The 24,907-nt window shown below is 47.3% G+C and overlaps 1 protein-coding gene across 1 annotated transcript in view; it reads right to left on the minus strand.

The window, feature by feature from the left end:
* Positions 1 to 734: 734 nt before the first annotated feature.
* The window catches only part of LOC147668896 (sodium- and chloride-dependent neutral and basic amino acid transporter B(0+)-like), a 222,760-nt gene continuing 198,587 nt past the window's right edge, over positions 735 to 24,907 (minus strand). Inside the window, exons 10-11 of the mRNA XM_086948371.1 lie at positions 22,593 to 22,760; positions 735 to 2,015 (exon numbers count right to left, since the gene is read on the minus strand). Of these exons, the coding sequence (XP_086804497.1) occupies positions 1,875 to 2,015; positions 22,593 to 22,760 (309 nt within the window). The 3' untranslated portion in view covers positions 735 to 1,874. The remainder of the gene's footprint in view (positions 2,016 to 22,592; positions 22,761 to 24,907) is intronic.

The following is a 24,907-nucleotide window of genomic DNA, read 5'->3' on the forward strand; positions in this document are numbered from 1 at the left end:
CTGAGCGTCCTTGCCGAGACTCGAACCCAGTTCGATGTCGACCAAGAATACTGGTGTCTTTATTGATACACACCCTGTTGTCTGCTTCCCAAACACATGCACAAAGATATGTAGGCATGCATCTGTAAAATGCCAATTTTCAACCTGCTTGTTTTTCCCGTTTTTTTTTACTACACCACTTACATACACTCAAAACATGAGTAAAATTCATCATTTACAATGCCAATAGCTCCAACAAATGCGAGACCAATTGCTTTGCAAATGCTGGTTTAATTTAAGTATTTGAGGGCACAGCAGCAAATTGATGCGGACCATTCTGCCTTACGAAAAAGTGCTTTTGCACTACTGCAATTAAAACGTTTCATTATGATCCATCTTGGATTAATAAATGAAAAAACATGGCACCCTATTCCTTTTGCAGGCGAATGCATGTTTAGTGCATGTGTGCACCTATGAAATGAGTAGCAGCTGCAGCATTGCACCTTTTTCTCCCCCTATGGCTTATTCTGTAACCTCGTCAAAAATAATTTGCAAAGCCAATAGTTCTCAAAGTTGAGACCTATTTGCTTTGCCATTCCTTGCTCTTAAAGAACCATTGTACTCAAATTGAAATCAAATTCTAATGGGCACGATTAGAAAGCGAAATCTAATATAAACATTTCACTCAAATTAGATTGATAACACGTATAAATGCTAATTAAAAACTTATTTTAAAAAGCAGCTACAAAAGTAGACCAAGTATAAAACATTTGAATTTTATTTACTACGTCAAACATTTCCATATTTCGAATTAAACAAAGGCATATTCCATTAATCATAATTAAATCACAAATTCATAAAATCCACAACGTTAAAAAAATACGGTAACAAAAAATATAGGAGTTATTTTGTTTTGCTTGCACATTGGAGTTAGCATTGTATTAAGATAATAACTACCCTTGTGTGGGTAATAAAAACCAGTGATTCTTAGTACATAAAAGTACCTACAACACATGTAACAGTTCAGAAAGCACTCAGGGTAAAATAAGAATTTACAATCTATTATATATTTTAGATCGGACTTCTATAAACGTTCGTGCACATCTCACTGCATCTTTGATCGCGCGCTCTTTGGCAGCTCAAATAATGCATTTTATTTGAAGATGTTCGTATGATGTCTATTATGATTTCAACAGTAACAATATTCAGTATTCCAACTCAGCTAAGGGTATGATTTATGTAGTTATTACACTATAGCAAGAGCTTAAACCAGTTCTTGTCACAGTTTATAGCACAAATTCCACATTTCAGTCTTGCCCTTTGATTAACCTTCGGCAACAAATAAAGAAAAGGCTAACAGAAAACATGCTGATTTATTATTTGGGAAACATACCCAGGGAAATCATGCATAATGGGGCTTCCTGACGAGATTAACATGTACCACAATTACACCAGCTCTGCTGGGGACTATCCTCAAGGTCCTCTGCTCCATACTGGACACGCAATCCATCTTGATTTAGCCTATTTCCACGATTCCAAGTTATAGGTCACTCGCAGAACAATTCACTAAAACACAATGCATTTACCTTTCCAAGTGTTAAAATACTTAATGAGCAATTCACTAAAACACAATATATGTACCCTTCACTCACACATTTACAGTGTCTTTGCCACAATCAACTCAGAAAAGGAGACCAAACAGTTTGCCAATCTTTCACAAACATTGGTAAGTTTGCTGCCTTTTTTGTAACTGAATTGTATTGCGATATGTTTGTTGCCTCTGGTGACTGGGCCAAAAATGCGTTGCAATGTTTTGAGAATGTTCACTTTGACATTATAGCTGCTCCAGATGACCAACAAATCCAAGACTCCATCAAGATCTATAGACTGTTGTCTTAGCCTGAGATGAACGTTAATTCCAGACCTTTGTTGGACTTTTTGGGATTCAGGTCCAAAAGATGTTCATATCGCTGTCCATAATGTTGTTCAAGAGCGGGTCCCCACGCAGCAGCAGGCTGGCAAATGGATCTGAAGCGCTGGCGGATAAAAGACAAACATGTTTTGGTGAAAGAATGAACAAAACAAGGGCCTTCTGCATTTTCAAGTACTTCCCTTTGTAACTGGTGTTCCTGGTGGTCGTGTCAGAGATGGGCTATGGTCAACTCTGGTCAGAAGTAACTATTGCTTGTTTCATTATGTGTGAATGTTATTGTGCTGTGTGGGTAGATGCCATAAATAGGTAACGTGACTTCCTGATCACTGAACAAACAAGTATTTGCAATGCAATCGGTCTCAGCTTTGGAACCTTATACGTTTTTAGCTATGCAGCATATAATCCTGGGTGCCTCAACATCTAGTGTTCTTTAACCTTCATTTTTTTAAAATAGTTTTGTATAGTTAAAACTAGATACAAGGGTTTTCAGGTTCTTAACATGAGCCTCTGTTCCGTTATGCAAGGAAACATAGGCATATTATCAAACTGCATTGAGAAGTATGCCATGCCAATCGGTCTCGCTTTTGGGACCTTGGAAGTGGTTAGCCAGAGCTATTGGCTAACGCTTCTGCTCAGGTTGACCAGGCACTTCCGTAGTTCACTTGAGTGAACACTTTGAGAACGTGATCAGGGAAAGAAAGTGAAGTGACGGAAACCATGGAAGCGATGGAATCCATGGAAGCTAAGGCTGAATAAAGAAAAATATTCCAACAGTAACCTAAATGAACAAAAAAAAAACACTTTAGAAAGAAAAGAATTGAAATGAAGGATAGAATAATCTTACCTGAAAATGAAAAGGTTTCGCTGCTTTTGTTGTCTATTTTCATTTCTTTATAATATACAGTTTGGCATGGGACGTAGCTGGCTTAAATAATAGGACTAAAAGAAGACTGATATCCGAAGAACTAAGGCTTTATAACCCTCAGCTAATTTTCCTATCTGAGACACATATTTCGTATAAAGATAGAAAACTACTTAATGAGCTGGGCTATGAGGTTATAGTTTGCTCTTCTCAATTGGTTTCTCTCAGGGGGGTTGCCATATTAAAAGATAAAAGGTCTAAAATTGAAATAATCAGATCTGGCACCGATAAACTGGGTCGGTGGGTGATTGCGCAAGTCTGCATCGGTAATTGTAAATATGTACTATGTGGAGTCTATGGCTCCAATAGAGATGAAGCTTTTGTTTTTGATGAACTAAATGTGGAATTATTGGGCTGGGAGGGGGAGCTAATCATGATGGGGAATTTCAATTGCATTATTGATTACAAACAGGACACCACTAGGCCGGGGACTCGCCAACGTATGCATAAAGTCAGGGCTGCTATTTTAGATTTAAGCAGGGTACATAATGTTAAAGATGTATGGCGCACCTTTTTTTATTTATTTATTTATTTATTTTTTTATCCTGCTATCCCTGGTCATACGTTCTATTCAGCTCCCCATAAACTCTGCACGCGGATTGATATGGCTTGGGCAACGGATCAAATCATTCAGAATAGTATTATTGAAATCTGCCCCCGGGTGTCCTCGGATCATAACCCTAACCTACTAACTTATAGTTATGATGACGGTCAAAATAATTCCAGATTGTTTTCGTTCCCTCGGTATCTATTGACTGACACAGTTTATATCTCCCAACTCAAGCTCCATTTGTGCAAATTCATTAAATTAAATCTTCATTCTGCTTCTCATACTTGTGTTTGGGATACATGTAAGGCCAGTATCAGAGGTCATGCGCAACAATACATTCTTAAACAGAATTCTGAACGTCGCAAGGAGAATAACAAACTAATAGCAGATATTAGGGAATATGAAATTTTATTGATTAAGGCACTTTGTTTACAATCTACTAATATTCTAGAAATATAACTAAAATTGGGAACATTAAAATCACATCTAAAAACTACCTTAATGGAAAAAAACTGTGCCAAAATGCTTAAGTCCAAAATTCAGTTTTATGAAGGAGGGGATAAGATCGGTAAGTTATTGGCGTATAAAGTGGCAGATGACAGAGCCCAGACTCGTAATAAATGTATCAAAGGCCCAAATCAAATTATGTATAATCAACCCGCGCAGATCTTGTCTCAATTCAGAGATTATTATAGTACCCTTTATACACCGGAGAATCAACCCCTGTTATCTAATATATTAAAATACTTAGAAAATAACTTTAAGGAAAAATTTAATCTTCCAGGCTTGGAAACTCTCTCGGATGATATTACTGAGGTGGAATTGAGACATGCTATTATATCTCTGCCAACAGGGAAAGCTTCAGGGGAGGACTCAATCCCGCTGGAAATATACAAAATTTGCATTGAGGAAATAATTCCTCTTTTTCTTCTTGTAACACAGCATATTGGGTTAACTGGGAAGGCCCCAAATTCTTGGAATATTACGAAAATAATCTTTTTAAAAAAAGATAAACCAGCGGAGGAATGTGGGTCTTATAGGCCAATTTCTTTGATTAACTCTGATGCGAAAGTATTTGCCAAAGTGTTGGCAAACAGGCTGGCCCTGATTGTCCCAGGGATTGTTAACGAACAACAGCACGGTTTTGTACTCGGCAGAGACACATCAACACAGCTATCACAGCCTTTGACATTGCCGAAACTGAAGACTCCCCACTCGGTATGATTTTATTAGACGCCGAAAAGGCTTTTGACCGAGTCGGTTCTGTCTTTTATTGGTCTTAGGGGCAATATGGTTAGTTGGATTCGGGCCCTATATGATCAACCTATGGCTAAAATTAGCTATTCAGGTCTACTATCCTCTGCTTTCTCTATAGCACGGGGCACTCGCCAGGGGTGCCCGTTATCACCTTTGCTCTTCTCGATCTCTATAGAGCCATTTCTATCTGCACTCCTGGCTCAGCCCAAGATAATCCCATTTAGCTTCGGACCCCACTGCTTGAAAATAACCGCTTATGCGGACGATATAGCTATCTACTCATCAAATGTCATAACAGCATTGGAGGGTATTATGGTCGAAGCAGAAAAATTCGGCAATGTTTCTGGCTACAAATTAAATACGAATAAAACTCAGTTAGTGGTTAACTATAAACTCTCGGGAGGAATTATGGGGGTTTGTAGGGTGGCCAACTATTTGGGGGTAAAAATTTCATCTAAGATTAATGATATAATTCCCATTAATTATGATACGCTGGTTAAATCAACTAAACAGCTTCTTAAAAAATGGCATAAAATTCCATTAAACATTATAAGCAGAATAACCTTAATTAAAATGAAAATTTTGCAGAAATTTCTTTATCTTTTCCGTTCCATACCTCTGGCACTTAACAATATTTTTTTCAAAAAGTTAGATGGAATTTTTAGTAGCTTTATTTGAGGTTATAAGAAAGCTCGAAAAAGTTTATCTTCATTAAAAGGATCAACTGATATGGGTGGTCTCTGCTTCCCGGACCTCAAACTTTATTTCTGGGTGACTTTTATAGGCCGCCTTCGTTCCCTTCTTAACCCTGAGTTAAAATTTTTATTTTTTCATACTAAAATGCTGAATCTGGAAGCAAGAATGTTTCTCCTTAGATTGAATGACCCAAATTTCTACAAAAGAGTCAAATTTAAGACAGCTCGATATACTGCTAAGATCTGGTTTAGTATGATGCGTTTTTGCAAGACCTCCTTTTTCCATTCAAAATTGAGGCTTTGGGATTACACAGGACTCCCGGGGATATTTAATGATAATAGGGCTAGAGTTTGGGCAACCCATGGTATTCTAACCTTAGGAGACATGTATGGTGCTAATGGACTTCTAGATTTTGAGACTCTTAAACGTTTGTACCATCTTACGGAGTCTATGAGGTTTAAATATATTCAGGTACATGATTTTCTGATACGCCGGATGAAAATCTTAACTGTCTCAGAATCTGATATCTGGGATTGCCTCTACTCTTCTAAAACTAAATCTGTAATAAGTACTGGCTATAACTGTTTTACCTCTTATATAAAACAAGATTGCTCTAAATTAGCGGAGAAGTGGAGCCCTAAACTCGGATTGATGATCTACTCAGATCAGATTTCTCATTCTCTTTCTAAAATGAACTTTTTGGTTCATTCAGCTAGTCTTCGACTACAACAGTTCAAAATGTCTTGTTTGTTATATCATACCCGGGAAGTGATTCTCAATTGGTCTTCAAACCCATTATATACTGATCGCACTAAATGCCCCAAATGTGATACAGTCGGTGCTAATATAGAACACATGTTATTTTCCTGCCCGCAATTGAAGTATTTTTGGCATAATTTGGATAAAGCTCTGAAGCTTAAACTAATAAAACCACCAGTATTATCAGCTTCAAGTGTACTTTTAGATATACACAGTACTACGCTACCTCAAAAAGCTTTAATTACTATTTTGTTATCCTGTGCCAAACTTACCATAGCTCGGGCATGGATCTCTCCTCAGCCACCGCAGATTATGCAGTGGTGGTCTCTGGTTAATGAAATCCACAATATGGAAGCCAGATTAGCCCGTATTAGGGGTACCAGGGCAATGCTTAATTTTGAGAAAATTTGGGGCAACGTTATATAATTTATTTCTGTGGGGAATATGCTTCTTTTTATAATGTATGAATTTATGTATATATACAAATTTTTAAAAAATTTTTTTTTTATGGTTTTTATGTCTTTCTGTATAAATACTATGTATACATTCTGATGGTATATTGTTCTTGCTTGAGTTTCACTATGTGCTGTTAATAAAACATATTAAAAAAAAAAAGAATAATCTTACCTGTGTTTAGGGGAGCAGGGAAGAGGCAGGGGCTGAATCGGTTAAAGCGGGAAAGGATAGTAACAAAAAAAAATCATTTTTTAAAAGAGCTAGACAGGAATTAGAATGCTTACAATACATGGAAAAATAATTCCCTCAAGTATGCAGTTGAAGGGTACAGCTTATCCAATTGTCACACTATCAGACCACAATGCTCCGTGGCTGGACAAACACAGGAATATGGGGGGGAAGCCATTGAATCAAGAGGAGAGATATGAGATGGGCAACAACCCCCTCCAAATATGAGCAAGGGGCTGACCCAGGCCACCTCTTAGTATAATGAGCATTTGTATAATTAAGCGCCTGCATACTCTTTCAGGTGGTTAGTGCGCTTTACAAATGAATATAGCATAACATAAGGGAAAAAATTTGACTGCCCAGCGGACCACTTCATATGCCTGTAGCCAAGATGTAAAAACACAAAGGTAGAGACCATTTTTTTTTAATAAAAATGGTTCCTGTAAGATTACTTCAACATTTGGTGATACTACTTACTATGTTTGGATAGCTGTTTCTCCTATTGAGTGACCCGATTGGTCTCTTGCCTTAAACTTTAATCCCTTTAATAAATCAACTTAATCTGATCTTTGCTTTACCACTCACCACAGAGAGGGACCTAATTGAAAACAGCACGGTAACCAAAAATCCCAAACTTCTTTCAGAACCACCGATGAAGAATCCAAGAAAGACATCCTTTCCTACGAAACAAGCCTACACAAGCATTCCTTTCACATATAACAAAATTAAAAGAATTATAGCTCTGCATAAAAAAGTAAAACGTATTCTACTAAACTGGCACATTGCGACAACTAAAGCAGGACACAAACACTACATTTCTTCTGCAAGACATGACTTGCGCACTCAGTTCACCCCCTTATGGGCAAGAGGATTACACAGGGAAATGAAATATTTCGAAAGCATAGAAAAATAGACCATGATGCAGAGCTGCCATAATTCATAAAGAAGACATTAGCTGCATCCCCCTTGCACCTCTGCGCTCTCTAGCCTTCAAAAGCCTGAAATCTAACAACCAGATTTCAAACTCATTCTTGATAATCACCAGTCAATCAATCAATCAATCAAGACATTTGTAGAGCGCACTACTTACCCAGAGGGTCTCAAGGCGCTTGGAGGGGGGGTGGGGGGGTGATGCTACTGCTCGAACAGCCAGGTCTTGAGCTTCTTCCTGAAGGAGAGGTGGTCTTGGGTCAGGCGCAGGTCGGGAGGGAGGGAGTTCCAGGTCTTGGCGGCCAGGTAGGAGAAGGACCTTCCTCCTGTTGTCGGATGCGGGGACGGCGGCGAGGGCGTGACTGGCTGATCGGAGATGGCGCTTGGGAGCGTAGAAGTTGATGCGGTTGTTGAGGTAGCTCGGGCCTTGATCGTGTAGGGTTTTGTGTGCGTGGGTGAGGAGACGGAAGGTGATTCTTTTGTTGACGGGGAGCCAATGCAGGTTTCTCAGATGTCCGGAGATGTGGCTGTGTCGTGGGATGTCGAGGATGAGTCTGGCTGAGGTGTTCTGGATCCGCTGGAGTCTCTTCTGGAGCTTGGCGGTGGTTCCGGCATAGAGGGCGTTGCCGTAGTCCAGTCGGCTGGTGACGAGGGCCTGGGTGACCGTCTTCCTGGTCTCGGTGGGGATCCACCGGAAGATCTTCTGTAGCATGCGCAGGATGTTGAAGCACGATGAGGAGACGGCGTTGACTTGTCTGGTCATAGAGAGGGAGGAGTCCAGGATGAAGCCCAGGTTGCGTGCGTGGTCTGTCGGTTTGGGTGCGGTGCCCAGGGCGGGGGGCCACCAGGAGTCGTCCCAGGCGGAGGGCGAGGAGCCCAGGATGAGGACTTTTGTCTTATCTGAGTTCAGTTTCAGGCGGCTGGTCGTCATCCACTCGGCTACGTTTTTCATCCCTTCGTGAAGGTCGGCTCTGGCGGCGGCGGGGTCGTTGGTCAGGGAGAGGATCAGCTGGGTGTCGTCAGCATAGGAGATGATGTTGAGGTTGTGTTGGCGTGCGATGGCCACGAGGGGGCTCATGTAGATGTTGAAGAGGGTGGGGCTCAGCGAGGATCCTTGAGGGACGCCGCAGATGACTTCGGTGGCCTCCGACTTGTACGGTGGTAGACGGACTCTCTGTGTTCTTCCGTCGAGGAAGGAGATAATCCATTCCAGTGCCTTCTCCTGGATTCCGACGTTGCTGAGGCGCTGCACTAGGGTGCGGTGGCAGACAGTGTCGAATGCCGCGAAGAGGTCTAGGAGGATGAGGGCCGCTGTTTCCCCGTTGTCCATCAGGGCTCGGATGTCATCGGTGGCAGCGATGAGGGCGGTCTCGGTACTGTGGTTGGCTCGGAAGCCAGACTGAGCGGTCGAGGGATCCATTCGTCTCGAGGAAGGCGGCCAGCTGTTTGTTGACGGTCTTCTCGATGACTTTGGCTGGAAACGGGAGGAGCGAGATGGGGCGGTAATTCTTGAGTTCGGTGGGGTCCGCTGTGGGTTTCTGGAGTAGGGCGCTGAGTTCGGTGTGCTTCCAGCTCTCCGGGAAGGTGGCGGTGTCGAAGGAGGTGTTGATGATGTCCCGCAGGTGGGGTGCGATGACAGTGTCGGCCTTGTTGAAGACGTGGTGAGGGCAGAGGTCGGTTGGAGATCCGGAGTGGATGGAGTTTATCATGCGGACGGTGTCTTCAGTGCTGATCGGAGTCCAGGCGCGGAGGGTGGTGGTGGGGGGCGGTGGTTCGGTCGTGGCGTGCGTCGGTTGAGTGCTAAAGCTGTTGTGTATGTCCGTGATCTTGTTGTGGAAGTAGGAGGCGAGGGAGTTGCAGAGGTCTTGCGATGGGGTGATGTCGTTGATTCCGGCGTTGGGGTTGGAGAGCTCTTTCACGATGTTGAAGAGTTCCTTGCAGTTGTGTACGTTGTTGTCCAGCCGGTCCTTGAATGCAGTTTTCTTGGTGGCGCGGATCAGTTGGTGGTGCTTCCGGGTGGCAAGCTTGAGGGTGATCATGTTGTCCGGTGTTGGTTCCCTTCTCCAGGCTTTCTCAAGGGCTCAGCAGTTCTTCTTGGAGCTCTTGAGTTCGTCGGTGAACCAAGGGGCCTTCTTGCTGCCGGGTCTGCTGGGCGGGGTCCTCAGTGGGGCGAGTTCGTCCGCGCAGTTGCTGATCCACTTCGTGAGGTTGTCGGCGGCATGGCTGGGTTCGCTGAGCTGGCGGGAGGGTGCTGGCTCAGGGATGCGGCGAGCTGGTCGGCTGTGATCTTGTTTCAGCTTCTTCTAGCAACCTGTTGCTGGTGGTGGTGGATCGTCGTTCTTTTGAAGGTGAAGTGGACGCAGCTGTGGTCCGTCCAGTGGAGTCCGGTGGCGTGGCTGAAGGCGATGTCTTTGCTGGATGAGAAGACGGCGTTGAGTGTGTGTCCGGCGAGGTGGGTGGGGGTGGACACCAGCTGCTTGAGACCGAGGTTGGCGAGGTTGTCGAGCAGGGTGATGGTGTTGCGGTCGTTGTTGTTCTCCAGGTGGAAGTTGATGTCCCCCAGGAGGATGTAGTCAACGGAGGGGAGGGCATGCGGGCTGATGAAGTCGGCGATGTCCTCGCTGAATTGTGTGCGTGGTCCCGGGGGTCGGTAGATCAGGGTGCCTCTGAGGGTGGTTTTGGGGTCCGTGTGGATCTGGAAGTGCAGGTGTTCGGCGGTTGTCAGGGTGTCGTCGGTGTTGGTCTTGATGTGGATGGTGTCCCTGTAGATGATGGCGATGCCTCCTCCAGTCTGGTTGTCGCGGTCTCTTCGGGTGATTTTGTAGCCCTCTGGGATGGTGATGGCGATGTCGGGCGCTGAGGAGTCGTTCATCCAGGTTTCCGTGAGGAAGGCGACGTCAGGAGCTGTGGTGTCGAGGAGGTTCCAGAGTTCGATGGCGTGTCTGCGGACGGAGCGGGTGTTGAGGAGAATGCACTTCAGGTGGTTGCTGCTGGTGTTGGGCTTGGCAGGTGCTGGTGCGGGGCAGGTCCGGCTGCAGGTGAACTTGCAGGCGTGGCAGCTGAAGGGTCCGTGGGTTCGTCTCGGGGTGGCTCGGTAGCATCCCGGGATTCGGCCGGTGTTCAGTGCGTTGAGGGTGGCGGCGTCGTAGGTCCGGCGGGTGGGTTGGTGTCTGCGGGGCCCAGGGGTCCTGGCACTGGGCGCGGTCCAGGCACAGACGGGCGCAGACGGGCTTACCTTTGGCGCACCTTCGGAGCGCTTAGGGCGCGCCCGCTGCGCGAGCACGCTGCACGTTTGCCACTCTGCCATATGTGGAGAGTGGGGGGGGGGCGGAGCGCGGGAGGGCAGCTGGGAGGCGGGAGCGGGGAGGGCACAGAAAGGAAGAGGGCGTGGCCGCGTGAACGGCGGCGGGAAGCGGGAAGCGGGGCGGGGAGGGCACAGGGGGACAACCAGGTGGGATACACAACAAGGAGACAAAATGCAGGAGGGCACAGGGGGGACAGCCAAGTGAGAGGTACAGTAATGATGGAAAAAAGGAAAAAAAACACGTCAGCAGTAAAATACAGTGAAACGGGCAGCCGAGTCCTACCGTGGACGGCGGAGCCGGCCCAGGGGGGGGGAGCGCTCAGAGTGCGAGTGGAGCTATGCAGCAGGGCAGGCCGCCAAGGAGGGCGGACCTGCGAGGAGAGCGAGGCTGGGAGCAGCAGCAAGGGGAGAGGGCACCAGCACAGCTGGGGGCCGTGCGGCGCGGGAGTGTCCTGCAAGTAATAAAACCACTTCCCCAGAAACAACGCCGCCTTCACATAAGAACTGATTCGCTTTAAGACCCCTGCTTTGCTTTCATCGGACAACTACCTATTATTTGGAAACAGTATTTTTACAGGAACGATAGTTAAAGTGAACCAATTGCTAATAAGGCAGGTCAAATTTTTAAACACTTAAAGTTATTGAAATATTTAGGCCAAACCAGCAATATGAAAGTTGAACTTTTGGGCCCTAAGAGAGCCTTTGATACAGGAGTGCCTCTCAGAATTAAAAATTAAGAATGAAAAATCATTCAACGATCTCTACACACCCAAGAAATTCAGTTACACTTGGTAAAACACAAATGGCCCATGTTTCAATAAATGTTCCATAATTCAAAAATCATAAGACAGCTGCTATTCAATAGTGCAGACGGCACAAGGTGCAATAAAGTGCTCAGTGTATGACTGTATATACATGTTTACATACACACCAAAACCCCAAGGCATCACAAAATACACCAATCAGTACAGTGTCCGAACAGAGTCGTAATTTGGCGTTGGTATAGAAGACAACCCAGACAGTGTGTCCTAATTTCGACCCAGGCTGAATAAATCAACAGGTCTCCTCAGGACTGCGACGCCTGCCTTTTTCCTCTTGCATTTACACTACACGATTGAGGTAATCTCCCCCATAATTCGTAGCAATATGTGTAAATTCCGCGGATATTAGCGGACCAGCGTGGAAATCTTTGCCAGGACTTCAGCAACCGGAAGGCAGCTGTTTTATTAAATTTGAATAATACAATATTCAGCCAAACCTGGGCCTTTGTGTTTGACCAAGTGTGACTGAATATCTGGGGTGTGTAGATCGTTGAAAGATTTTAACCCACGGTACAATTAAGCATTAGTGAAAAGCATTCGTGCTGTGCAATTGCACACGGTTTTGCTTTTGAGTTTTTAATGTGGGAACATTATTTCCCGTACAGGAATACCCTCCAAAACCCTCCCTTCCCCCATGACACTTAGGGATGTTTAATGCTCTGCACATCCTTCAATACCGTTTATTCCTGCTCTTTGAAGTAAATCTACAACAGGTTCCAGGATGGAAAAAAAGTGTTGGAAAAGAATTTGTGAAAGGCCACCATCTCATGAGTTGTGGGAGTTTGTAAAGTCTCAGGGGCATTCATGCCTAGTTCTGCCTACTCCTCACCCCTTACGAGAAGATTAGTACTGCATTATTGTGCGCAGTGGCAGCATGCACTGCACAGTAGTAAATAGATTTACAGTATACTTGGTGAGTGTCTGACAGGCGTAAACAGAAAGTTTGGTTGCAGAGGTAACCTGACCTTGTCAGAGCCAGTCGCTCCTCCCGCCGCGTGACTCCTCCTGAGTGCGCCGGTCCCCCCCTGCTCGTGCCGCCTGGTTGCCGCTGCCCCTGGGCTCAAGTGCCTTGGTTGTAGATTACTTTCTGCTCTGTGCCTTTTTTGCCTTGTATCCTGCTCTGTGCCTTTTGTCGTTCGCCCCCTGTACTTATAATTCCACACTTGTTCTGTCGCCTGTGCCCATTTTTGTGTTTTCTCTGCTCTGTGACGTATTTTTGCTCGCCCCCTGTGCCTCTGTACTTGTAATCTTTGCACTTGCTCTGCTGCCTGGTTTACCGCTGTTTTCTCCCCGCCGCTGCTCCCCCGCGGCCCCGCCCCCTTTTCTCCTCTGTACCCTCTCCTCTCCTAGTCGCCACCCCGCTCCCGCCTCCCAGCTGCTCCTCCCTCGCCCCTTCCCCCCACTCTCCATTTATGGCAGAGTCCGCGACGATTGTGCGCCGAAGGCACGCCAAAGGCAAGCCCGTCTGCGCCCATCCGCGCCTGGACCGCGCCCAGCGCCAGACCCCCTGGCCCCCGCAGATGCCATCCTACCTGCCAGACTTACGACGACGCCACCCTTAACGCACTCAACATCGGCCGGATCCCCGGCTGCTACCGAGCCACCCCGAGACGCACCCATGGACCCTTCACCTGCCAATCCTGCAAGTTTTCCTGCAGCCGGACCTGTACCGCACCCGCCAAGCCGAGCACCAGCAGCAACCACCTGAAGTGCATCCTGCTCAACACCCTCTCCGTCCACAGACACGCCGTGGAGCTCTGGAACCTGCTCGACACCACATCTCCAGACGTCGCCTTCCTCACGGAAACCTGGATGAACGCCTCCTCAGCGCCCGACATCGCCATCCCGGACGGATGCAAGATCACCTGGAGGGACTGCGTCAACCAGACAGGAGGAGGCATTGCCATCGTCCACAAGAACACCATCCGCATCACGACCGACTCAGACGACATCCTCACAGCCGCCGAACATCTCCACTTCCAGATTCACACTGACCCCAAGACCACTCGGAGGCATCCTCATCTACAGGCCCCCAGGACCCCGCGCACAATTCAGCGAAGACATCGCAGACTTCATCAGCCCACACGCCCTCCCCCCCGCTGACTACATCCTCCTAGGGGACCTCAACTTCCACCTGGAGAACAACAACGACAACACCACCACCATCACCACCCTGCTGGACAACCTCGCCAACCTCTGACTCAAGCAACTGGTGAACACCCCCACCCACTACGCTGGACACACGCTTAACCCAGTCTTCTCCTCCAGCAAGTACATCTCCTTCAGCCACTCCACTGGACTCCACTGGACAGATCACAACTGCGTCCACTTCAGCTTCAGAAAGACCACGACTCACCACCATCCGCAACAGGCTCCCCGCAGGAGCTGGAACAAGATCACCACCGACCAGCTCACCACATCACTGAGCCAGAACCCTCCCACCAGATCAACGGACCCCAACCAAGCAGCCAACAACCTCACACAGTAGATCACCAACTGCGCTGACGACCTCGCGCCACTGAAAAACCATCCCAGCAGGCCCGGCAGCAAGAAAGCCTCCTGGTTCAACGACCACCTCAAGAACTCCAAGAAGAACTGCCGTACCCTCGAGAAAGCCTGGCGAAAAAACCCGACTACAGACATGACCGCCCTCAAGCAAGTCACCCGCAAACACCACCAGCTAATCCACACCACCAAGAAGACAGCATTCAAGGATCGACTCGACAACGCACACAACAGCAAGGAACTCTTCAGCATCGTCAAAGAGCTCTCCAACCCCAGCGCCGGAAACAACGACATCACTCCCTCACAAGACCTCTGCGATCCTCTCGCCTCGTTCTTCCACAGCAAGATCGCCGACATACACAACAGCTTCGGCACACAGACCATGCACCCAACCACTGAACCGACGCCCCCCCACCACCACCCTCCACACCTGGACCCCGGTCAGCACCGAAGACACTACCCACGAACACCATCCACGCCGGATCACCAACCAACCCCTGCCCCCCCACATCTTCAACAAGGCCGACTCAGTCGTCGCACCCCAACTCCGGGACATCAACCGCTCCTTCAGCACCGCCACCTTCCCGGAGAGCTGGAAGCATGCCGAACTCAGCGCCCTCCTGAAGAAACCATCAGCAGACCACACCGACCTCAAGAACTACCGTCCAATCTCGCTCCTCCCTTTTCCTGCCAAAGTCATCAAGAAGACCGCCAACAGACAGCTTGCCGCCTTCGAGACGAACGGATCCCTCTACCATTCGCAGTCCGGCTTCTGAGCCAACCATAGCACCGAGACCGCCCTCATCGCAGCCACTGACGACATCCGAGCCCTGCTCGACAACGGGGAAACAGCGGCCCTCATCCTCCTGGACCTCTCTGCTGCGTTCGATACTGTCTGCCACTGCACCCTAGTGAAGCACCTCAGCAACATCAGAATCCAAGAGAAGGCACTAGAGTGGATCATCTCGTTCCTCACTGGAACAACCCAGAGAGTCCGCCTCCCTCCATTCAGATCCAAGGCCACCGAAGTCATCTGCGGCGTACCACAAGGATCATCACTCAGCCCCACCCTCTTCAACGTCTACATGAGCCCCCTTGCAGCCATCGCATGCCAACACAACCTCAACATAATCTCCTACGCCAACGACACCCAGCTGATCATCTCCCTCACCAACGACCCAACCACCACCAGAACCAACCTACACGAAGGGATGAAAGACGTAGCCAAGTGGATGATGAACAGCCGCCTGAAACTGAACTCAGACAAGACGGAAGTCCTCATACTTGGATCATCAACCTCTGCCTGGGACGACTCCTGGTGGCCCCCTGCCCTGGGCAGCGCACCCAAACCAACGGACCACGCACGCAACCTGGGCTTCATCCTGGACTCCTCCTTCTCGATGACCAGACAAGTCAACGCCGTCTCATCATCATGTTTCAACATCCTACGCATGCTCCGAAAGATCTTCCGATGGATCCCCACCAAAACCAGGAAGACGGTCACACAGGCACTCGTCACCAGCCGACTGGACTACGGAAACACCCTCTACACCGGAACCACAATCAAACTTCAGAAAAGACTCCAACGCATCCAGAACGCCTCCACGCGACGCATCCTGGACATCCCCCGACACAGCCACATCTCCGGACACCTGAGAGACCTGCACTGGCTCCCTGTCAGCAAGAAAATCACGTTCCGACTCCTCACCCACGCACACAAGGCCCTCCACGACCTGGGCCCCAGGAACCTCAACAACCGCCTGACCTTCTACACTCCCACCCGCCAGCTACGATCAATCAGCCACGCACTCGCCGCCGTTCCACGCATTCGAAGAGCCACCATGGGAGGACGATCCTTCTCCTACCTGGCAGCCAAGACTTGGAACTCCCTCCCCATCCACCTCAGTCTGACCCAAGACCACCTCTCCTTTCGGAAGCAATTCAAGACCTGGCTGTTTGAGCAGTAGCGGACCCCCCCTCCCCCACGCGCCTTGAGACCCTCCGGGTCAGTAGCGCGCTATACAAATATCTTGATTGAATCGAAATGAGTGTCCAGTGTTAGGCCTGTCCGGCACACACACATCGTGAAGCTTCTACTGAGCACAGTAGTGATTATTGTAGGCACTTGCACTTGGCACTTTACAGATGGCCCTATAGGGTACATCGTCCGCTGGACTAGAACGCTTTCTGTAACTACACCAAAGTACGCAAAGACTGCGTAAGGTCTCATCTCACCACCCACTAGCGGAGACCACATCTGCTTTCCCAACTCACTTTTTATGTTTTTTATCCTTTATACTTAGGTGTATTAAGCTACATTTAAAAGTCATAAATCTGACCTCCAGTGAGGTGTTAACTTCTGTGCTATACTGTATCAGAGGCCCGTCCCCTGCACCCCCCTGGAGTAAGCATTGGGTATTTGCTGTTACCCACTCCAATGGTACTCATTTAATTGACCTAGGAAGAATGAAAGGCTGAGTGCACCATGGAACCGAACCGATATTCGTGCAGCGGGAGCATCAGCCCACTGAGGCCCCTGGCCTGGAGGAAACGCTTACCAGCCACCCCCTTAATTTTCCAGCTGAAAGATTACCCTCTCCCTTGCAGGCACAGCCCCGGTGTTGCTGCCCTTCCGTGTCACCCCCCTTCTCGCCTTAAAGTCCTTGGCTGCTGCCCACTCATGTCACATGGATTCCTTCTCCTTGCAAACACCAACAGCAGCAGAATAAAATACATTTTTGGGCAGCTCAGCCAAATGCGCCAGGTGGCAGCGAGAACTCTGATCCCATTCCAGCTCCTTAATGGGATTCTGCATGTGTTCTCTCTGTACCCCCAGCAGCTCTCCAAGGATGTTCAAACACGCTCACTCCCATTACCCAGCTGGTCGCTCAGGCCTGAGTAGTGTGCTGAGGGTGCCCGCTGCAGCTCAGGCCCCGCGCACCACAGGGGATGCGGGTGCCTGTGTTACGCCTTTGAGTGCAACTATCAAACAAGCCTACACACCTTAAAGAAGTCACACTGAAATGCATTAACAATCTGACCACACACATTCTATTAGAACTTATTCAAACTGACAGTTCTGTACAGCACATTCTTCTCTCCACTAGTGACATACCAAAACTAGAAGGATGAGGGCCAGGACATCCGCGATTTCTTTAGCCCCGACCGGAGCCCGGTGTCCACAGTGTAGGAGGTGCTGTCCATAGTGAGATGTGCAAATAATGCTTGCTGTCGCAGAGGCCACCCCCAACGGGGGCTAGAGGGCTGGCGCCATAACAGACGCCGTGCAGCCCAGGAAAAAACGGTTTTTGGCGCACTAAGGAGCCCTGAAGCGGGCCCCCTGTGTCAGCTGCCAGGAAGGTGCCGACCCCCCCGTCTGCCAATGGGGAGGCGAGCGGGGTACAATAGGGGGGGGGGGTGAGTGTGTGGGGGAGTCTTCCAGCTAGGCGGAAAAGGACACGGGGGCATAAAAGTGCCGCTCCCCCAGGTAGCTCCGATCTTCGCCGAGTGGGGGAGCAGCAGTAGCACAACAATAATTTTGGCCCACCCACCCACACCTAAGGAACAGCGATGTTGCAGTGCTGAGAAAAAGGCAAGACTATGGCGGAGAGCTACGCGGATAATGGTTGGTACGGAGGCACACCGAAGGGCGGTGTGCCGGAATAGGACCGCTCACTTTGGGATGCCTCACGGCTGGGCAAGTTGGCCTACAAAAAGGGGGTAGCAAACTGAGACGCGCTCGCAGCCCAGCCCCTGCCGGATGGCATGGCACAAAAGAGTCCAACAAGGTAGCGAGTCATGGCCTAACTCCGGGGACAGGAGCTACCCCCCATGCAAAGAGAGCGCAAATCCAACCGTACAAAGAGATGACCCAGAAGGGACAAGAAACAAGACAAGCATCCAAATGAGCTAACCAACGAACTGTCATCCCAATGTGATAATTGGGGATTTACATATGATTTATGACCGATATTACGTGTGACAAATGCATATGATTTACAACGCAAATATGACAGTTCTACGATGATGATTTATGCTCAGGGGATGCAAACCATGCCAAAGTATATCTATGCATTCCTAATAAAACTGCGGCCAACAAATGCCACTGCAAACACAAATGCATGTTGGCTTATTCATTCTAAGGAATACAGGGGGGAAATGTAGCATGTACTCTGGAGTCGGCACAGTGCGGGGGTTATCCAAGAAGCCGTGGTGCTGGACCCTGGCTGAGCCTGCTGTCTGCTGCTGGTGGGAGAGGGCAGGCGGGAGAGGATGCAGGGGCTCCGGGGGGCGCTGCTGGAGCGGGACCTGCTGCTGATGCTCTGGTACTTGCGGTGCAGCTGAAGCTACTGCTCCTGTGTTTACATGTTTCGGAGCATTCAAGTCCCAGTTACTGCTGCCGCTGCCTCCTGGAACAGGCACGCTGCTGCTCTCTGCATCCATCCTTCAACCCTCCTAGCACAGGAACAGGGAATGGAGAGGTGGGCACGGGGGAGTGAGGGGACGAATAGGTGAAAGACAGGGGAGAAGCGGCAAACATGGAGACTAGAAAAGCAGGCAGGAGTAAAAATAGAAAACGCACAAGGATAGGGGAGGAGAGAGATTAGGAATGTTACAACAAACGAGACAGAGGGTCTTGGGGAGACAGAGTGGACACGTGGATATCAGGGCAGAATGGATGGAAAGTGAAAGCACTTTTGGTTACTGCAGCTGAGTGAATCACGAGAGAGGGACAAGTCAGGCAAAATATAGTGCATATTCAGTTAGCCCATCAGAGGAGAAGACAAGCATTTACAAATGCAATAGGACTCGTATTTATGCAAGACCTATTGCATTGTAAACAAAAGTGCTAGCATTCAAGAAGGTAGGAACGGGAGTGGTTGGCGGGGGGGTTGTGGTGGGCAGAGAAGTGACGGACTGCGGAAGGGAACGGAGGAGGCAGGGGAACATAACGGTTTTGAAAGTAAAGGCGCCGATAGCCATGGAGGGACAAAAATGAAGTCATGGCCGTCAGGAAGCAGGACTAACTTGACGAACACCAGTGAGAATGCAGAATTTATTACTTTGGCCAATTAAAAAGATAGCCGGAAAGTGGGCGGAGCTTCCCCTACTATACTGTATACAGCATCTCTGCTCTGGACGAGACCGCGCCAGAGCTGCCTAGGCCGAGACCTAAAAAAAGGGGTCCCACATCAACTATTGTGAATCTAAAAAAATATCTAAGCAAGGATTTCTGAAAGATCACCTTCACCTGCTATAACAGGAACTATTCACACCTTTTTCTCTGTTCACATGCTGCTGCACCCTGAACCGCAGATTATCTTGCTAAGCACTACAGACAAGCTTGAAGGCTATTTCCATTCATTTAATTCAAGGACTTAACCCTTCACATTTAATCTATTATATTTGTCTACGCGAGAATGGCATGCTTTGCTCGTTTATGGTTGGCACCATTGTCTACCGCATGCCAAGTAGTGAAATAAAAAGCACACTATTTGTATTGCAAAATGTTCGTGTATTTTTAGAATTACTGTTTTGAGTCAACACAAGATCAAGCCGTAGACTCGCAACTGAGTTCCATTGTCTTCAACTGCCACAAATCCTGTAGTTAGTAGTGGTCATTGGCCCTCATTTGATACACATGCTGGAGTCACACTAACTGCCTTCTCACTCTCTTACATCCTCCTGCTCTCTCTCGCTTTTCATCCCTCTCCACCTCCGCTCACTTACTCCCTCCCCCCTCTCTCGCTGCCACACTTCAAATCTCAGTGTTAGTCGTCCTGTTTCTCTCTGCCAGTCACTCCCCTTTTACTCTCATCGCTCCCTTTTTAGCTCTCGTCTGAGCCAGCGCATGCGTTGGTCTGGCAAGACATTTAGTGAGTGGGTTTTAGAAATCCCACCACATGCTTTTGCTGGCCTAGAGCATGCGGTTACGCACACAGTAACGCGCATTCCTCACATTGCTCGATGAGGCGCCATTTGGCTTTCCTCTCGCTTGCTCTCAAGTGCATGCTTCAACGCCCCCCCCCCCCCCCGCCGCCCCCCACCACAGAGCACGTCCTGCTCCTATCGCTGGCTGCTGCTGCTCCCGCCGCCATCTGGCTTTATCTCACCTTCTGGCTTTACTGGATTTTGACCCTTCAAAAGAGCAATTTCCAATCATGAAGTTCCACTGATCCTTCTGATATGGCCGTCATAAACATTTTTTTACATCTGTTTTATTAATTTAAATAGCAGCACAACTACTAGTAGACATGCTGAGAGTCATCAACACTGTAAAACCACAAAACTACACAGTGAAGAGTGCAGAAGAGCTAAACAATGACCCTCTCAAGTGCACAATCAACCATCAGCAGAGGAGTTCAGCCAGATAGAGCGGCCTTCACAAACGTCACTGCGTTTTTTTTACACATATAAGTGAGGCAATGTGCACAGAAAATGTGCGAAATGGGCTTTCTGTCCTTAAATTATATGCATGCTTGCCTTCCTAAGCTTAAAATTACCATCCACAGCCTACTGGGTACTACTGTACTGCCACGTCCCACAACATACACTAAAGGCTACTCACAGAGGAAAAGAAGCTGTCATTCTTAAACGCAATAGCTGCTGGGTTAGCATTCAATAAGCAGCCATACGCAGCATACAAGCGAATGCTGTCAGGGTAATGTACAGCCTACATGTGCCTGCTGTCTGAGAAACTGAAAACTTGCAAAATCACAAACCTTAAAAATATAGAAAGGCAAAAGATTTCACAGTTGTAAGGAAATTTTCCATCTCTTCAGCAGCAATTCAGAGACAAACAAATCATTCCACAAGAAATCAAGGCAGAAGTTGAATATATTGCACTTCCTGTTGCTCCGTATCAAATGCCAATATAGTAGGTTTAGAGAAAGAAAATCAAGGCAGAAGTACAGGTGATGACATTTCTTTCCAATCAGTCACTTACATTAATCCGCTTGGGACATTGAAAGGCGTGCTGTATTTTGCCTTACAGCCTGCAGTACAAACGCATGGTCACTGCATGGACAGGGCCGGCAGTCGCTATCTACGGGTGACCGAAAAGAATGGTTTACCTACTTCCCTCGCACAGCTGGTGAAGTGCACGTGGCCTCCAGTTTCAGCAGGTGGGTGCTTGCCGGGCCAGTTTCATCACTTCCTGCTCCGCACTGTAATCCTTGCAGATTTCCGTAAGGTCATCCTCTGCCTGCACTCTGCAGCAGGATCAATGCAGGGCTCCCCTCCCCGCGCACAGGCTCGGGTCTTTGCATGATGTGATGCAGCAGTGCGGAGTGTGTTGCAGGAACCCTGCCTGTCAGAGTTAGCTTTCAAAATTAACACTGCATTGCTTTAAGCTCCAACCAGACTGCTCCCAAGGTATGCTGTTGGCTACATGGTTAATTGTTTGTGCCATCCTGTGATAATCATGTTTGTAAGGCCTGGAGGGATGCATGCAAACAAATTAAAGTTGCTCCATACGTATGAGCAGTTGGGGTTGGTGTGAGCAGTGAGAAGTTGCAAGACTCTCATGCAACCCCAATAAGAGCGGCGGTGTTCAGTGCTTTCATTTAGTTTATACCTTTTCCCCATCTTACAGGAGCCCAGCTGCAAAGAAATTATAGTTTTAGCTCTATTGCTGTTCCTAGCGTGGTCTTCTGCCCTTCGCATAAAGATATTCCTAGCAGGGTCTATGTGGGCTTTAGTGACGTAATCTTGCCTTTTCAAATGGTGCTCCATTATCCGGTCACCCATGCTCAAAGTATTAAATACCACCTAGCAAAACAAGCATTGGCATAGCCAATAGGTCTCACCTTGGGACCTTATAATTGTTTAGCCATGCAACGGTTGATGTTGTTGCACCAAGGATATTGTGCTGCATAACTAAATACGTACAAGGTGCCAAAAGCAAGACCAATTGGCTATGCCAATGCTCGTTTCTTTTTTCCTCCCTTGCTCATTTTCAATCTCCCGCTCCCTCTCTTTTCCCCTCTATCTACCTCTCCTGCTCTTCACCAAGTGATTGTCTATTGTGAGAGTGTGTCGACTGGGAGCCTTTAACAGGAGTTAGGGCTATGTTGCATGCAGCGATTGCTGGTCCTATTATACACACCACAATCGTTGTGCAAAGTCAAATAACATTTTAAAGCAATTGATATCACCAAAGAAACATAATACCGGCTACCACAAAAAGTGTTCAAAATGGTTTCATAGCAATTGCATTTTCGTGTTACATGAAGTATTCCATGAAAACGTACCTGCCACACCGATCCTTCTGCTCTGATCATCTTGATCACTGCGAGGATTGGGATCCACATGAGAGAGAATGCAATCATACACCAGCCAATCGCCGTTCCCCAGGCTGGATATGCTATCGATCCATGCATAGGGGCTTTAAATGTCACCAGTGACCAGATTAAAATCGCCTGTAAAAATGCAAGACATTGGTCAGTAGCTCATCATGTATGAAGCTTAGCCTCATATTCAGAAACGTTCATGACTTTCAGCGCACATATTTGATTGATACTACCGGAGGGAAAAGGCGCGTCTCTTAATTTGTCTTCGTCCTAATTAAGATGTAGAAATTGTAAACAAAGAATCAACGCAGGTTTGTAACACACGTGGTCATAAACCCTAACATTGCCCCACCATTATTAGGCTGTTTGCCGTGAAGACTCTAAGGCCTCACAGATTAAGCCTAAACTCAGATGCACGCATGTGTGCAGCCACAAGAAAGCATCCACTAGGATCAATGTAAGAACCAAGTCACTCGTTTAGACGAAAGGCCATTGGAAGGCATGATCATGGCAGGGCTTCCTTAGAACCGGCCAGGTAGCACCAGACCGTCTCCATGGCTGGCTGATCACTGGAGTGCAGATGGCAATAGTTTAAGGAAATATAAACGGTTGGGTGTGAGCTGTCTGAACCCTAATCTGCAGGTGTGTGTCGGTAACATCAGGAGCCTGCTGCAAGATGAAGAGTGAAAGTTACTGGCTAGCTGATTATCTTGAGGATGCCGCCCCCCCCACCCCCCCCCAAACCAACTAAGGCAAGAAAATGAAGGCCAGTGGGTGGCAGTCAGCCATGCAGGCAGTGGCAGATCACTTGATCAACATGATTGGTTAGAATGTCAACCAATAGGGTTTGGCAAAGCAAAATTCTGCCTTACACAGTGTTTTAGGGAACAGTTGCAGTTCCGAAGTCAGCTAGGCAGATGGGCTCTATTTCAACTACACCAGCAAATGGACAATGGAAGTTCATTGTGGAGAAATATGGCTACACTGTGCTTCTTTGCGATATACCAAGTCATCCTCAAACGTTTTTGAAGTCCTAAGCATAGCTTTAGACTGAAGGAAAGATATAGGCTTGGAATTAAGAATTTGTGATTCTCAGACTGAAGAAGCGGAATTGTCAAACTTAAAACCCAGTTACGTAAAGTATGCTGTATTACCGATTTTCAATAGTAATTAGTTTAGGTTTATGGCAGCATGGCTGGTCACAGAGGAGGATAGGCTAGAAAATGGGCAAATGAAAACACCTATAAAGCTAGACTTGCATAGCCAAAACCTAGCGGTTACTCACACACAAAGTATGCATTTCCCTTCGTACAGAATCAATAGTTCAGTGTGCGCATTTGGTATGAAAAGGCCCACAACCCAAAAATATTTCGGATCGTATATGGGGGAAGACGTTTCCCTGATTAAACATATGTTTACATGCAGAATAAATGAAACGTTCAATGTGCAAGTCCACCTTTCCACCATATTTATTCTTGCAAATTGTCAACATTGTGCAGAAAACACAATGGTAGGTGTAAGGGAGTATGCGTTGAAAACTGCATGCTTTGGGGGTTTTTATGCAATCCAAAAATGTGAAACTATCGAAATGTGACTTTAATTGGTGGTCACCCGTTTAAAAGTAAAACTAATTTAAAAAGGTTTATAAAAGGCGGTGGGAGGGAGTACAAATTGCTAAATGGAAGGAGTATGTGCGTTTAATTTGAATGAAAATCTAAAAGCATAGTCTAAAATTAGAAGGAACGGTTGGAAATTGCCCTTAATATCTTGCTAGCCAACAACCTTCATGAAAACTAAGTTTTTTTTCTAGCAGTCATTACTAATAGGGTCGACAGCTAATGATTGAACAAGGCTACCGATTTGTAATATTTGAGACTGAATTACTTCTATACTTTCATGTTCTACCTATTTTCCTCAGAAATCTACAGGATCGTTCTAATACTCCGCCACTCCTAACAATTTTAGTCAAAGCAGCATATATTTTCGTTTTATTATTTCCTTGTATTCAGTAGTAAGGTATATTAACTAAAGTGTCAGTGAGTTTTACGATGTAGAGGAGTGCTTTATATAAACAGCATACTCCTTGCTCTCAGGTAGCTACATATTAGGAACGATTTCTGTGCTTGTCCATACTCGATGGCATGTGCAATGTCAACAGTTCTTCCTAGAAATCTTCATGACCGGTTAGAGAAGGGCTGGTGTGATTTAACATGACTGGCAGGTGTGGAGTGTTTAAAAGAGGAAAGGTTTACGGTTCTACCTGATGGGACAGGAAG

This window comes from Lissotriton vulgaris, unplaced genomic scaffold, assembly GCF_964263255.1.
Source record: "Lissotriton vulgaris unplaced genomic scaffold, aLisVul1.2 SCAFFOLD_1195, whole genome shotgun sequence".
NCBI lineage: Eukaryota > Metazoa > Chordata > Amphibia > Caudata > Salamandridae > Lissotriton > Lissotriton vulgaris.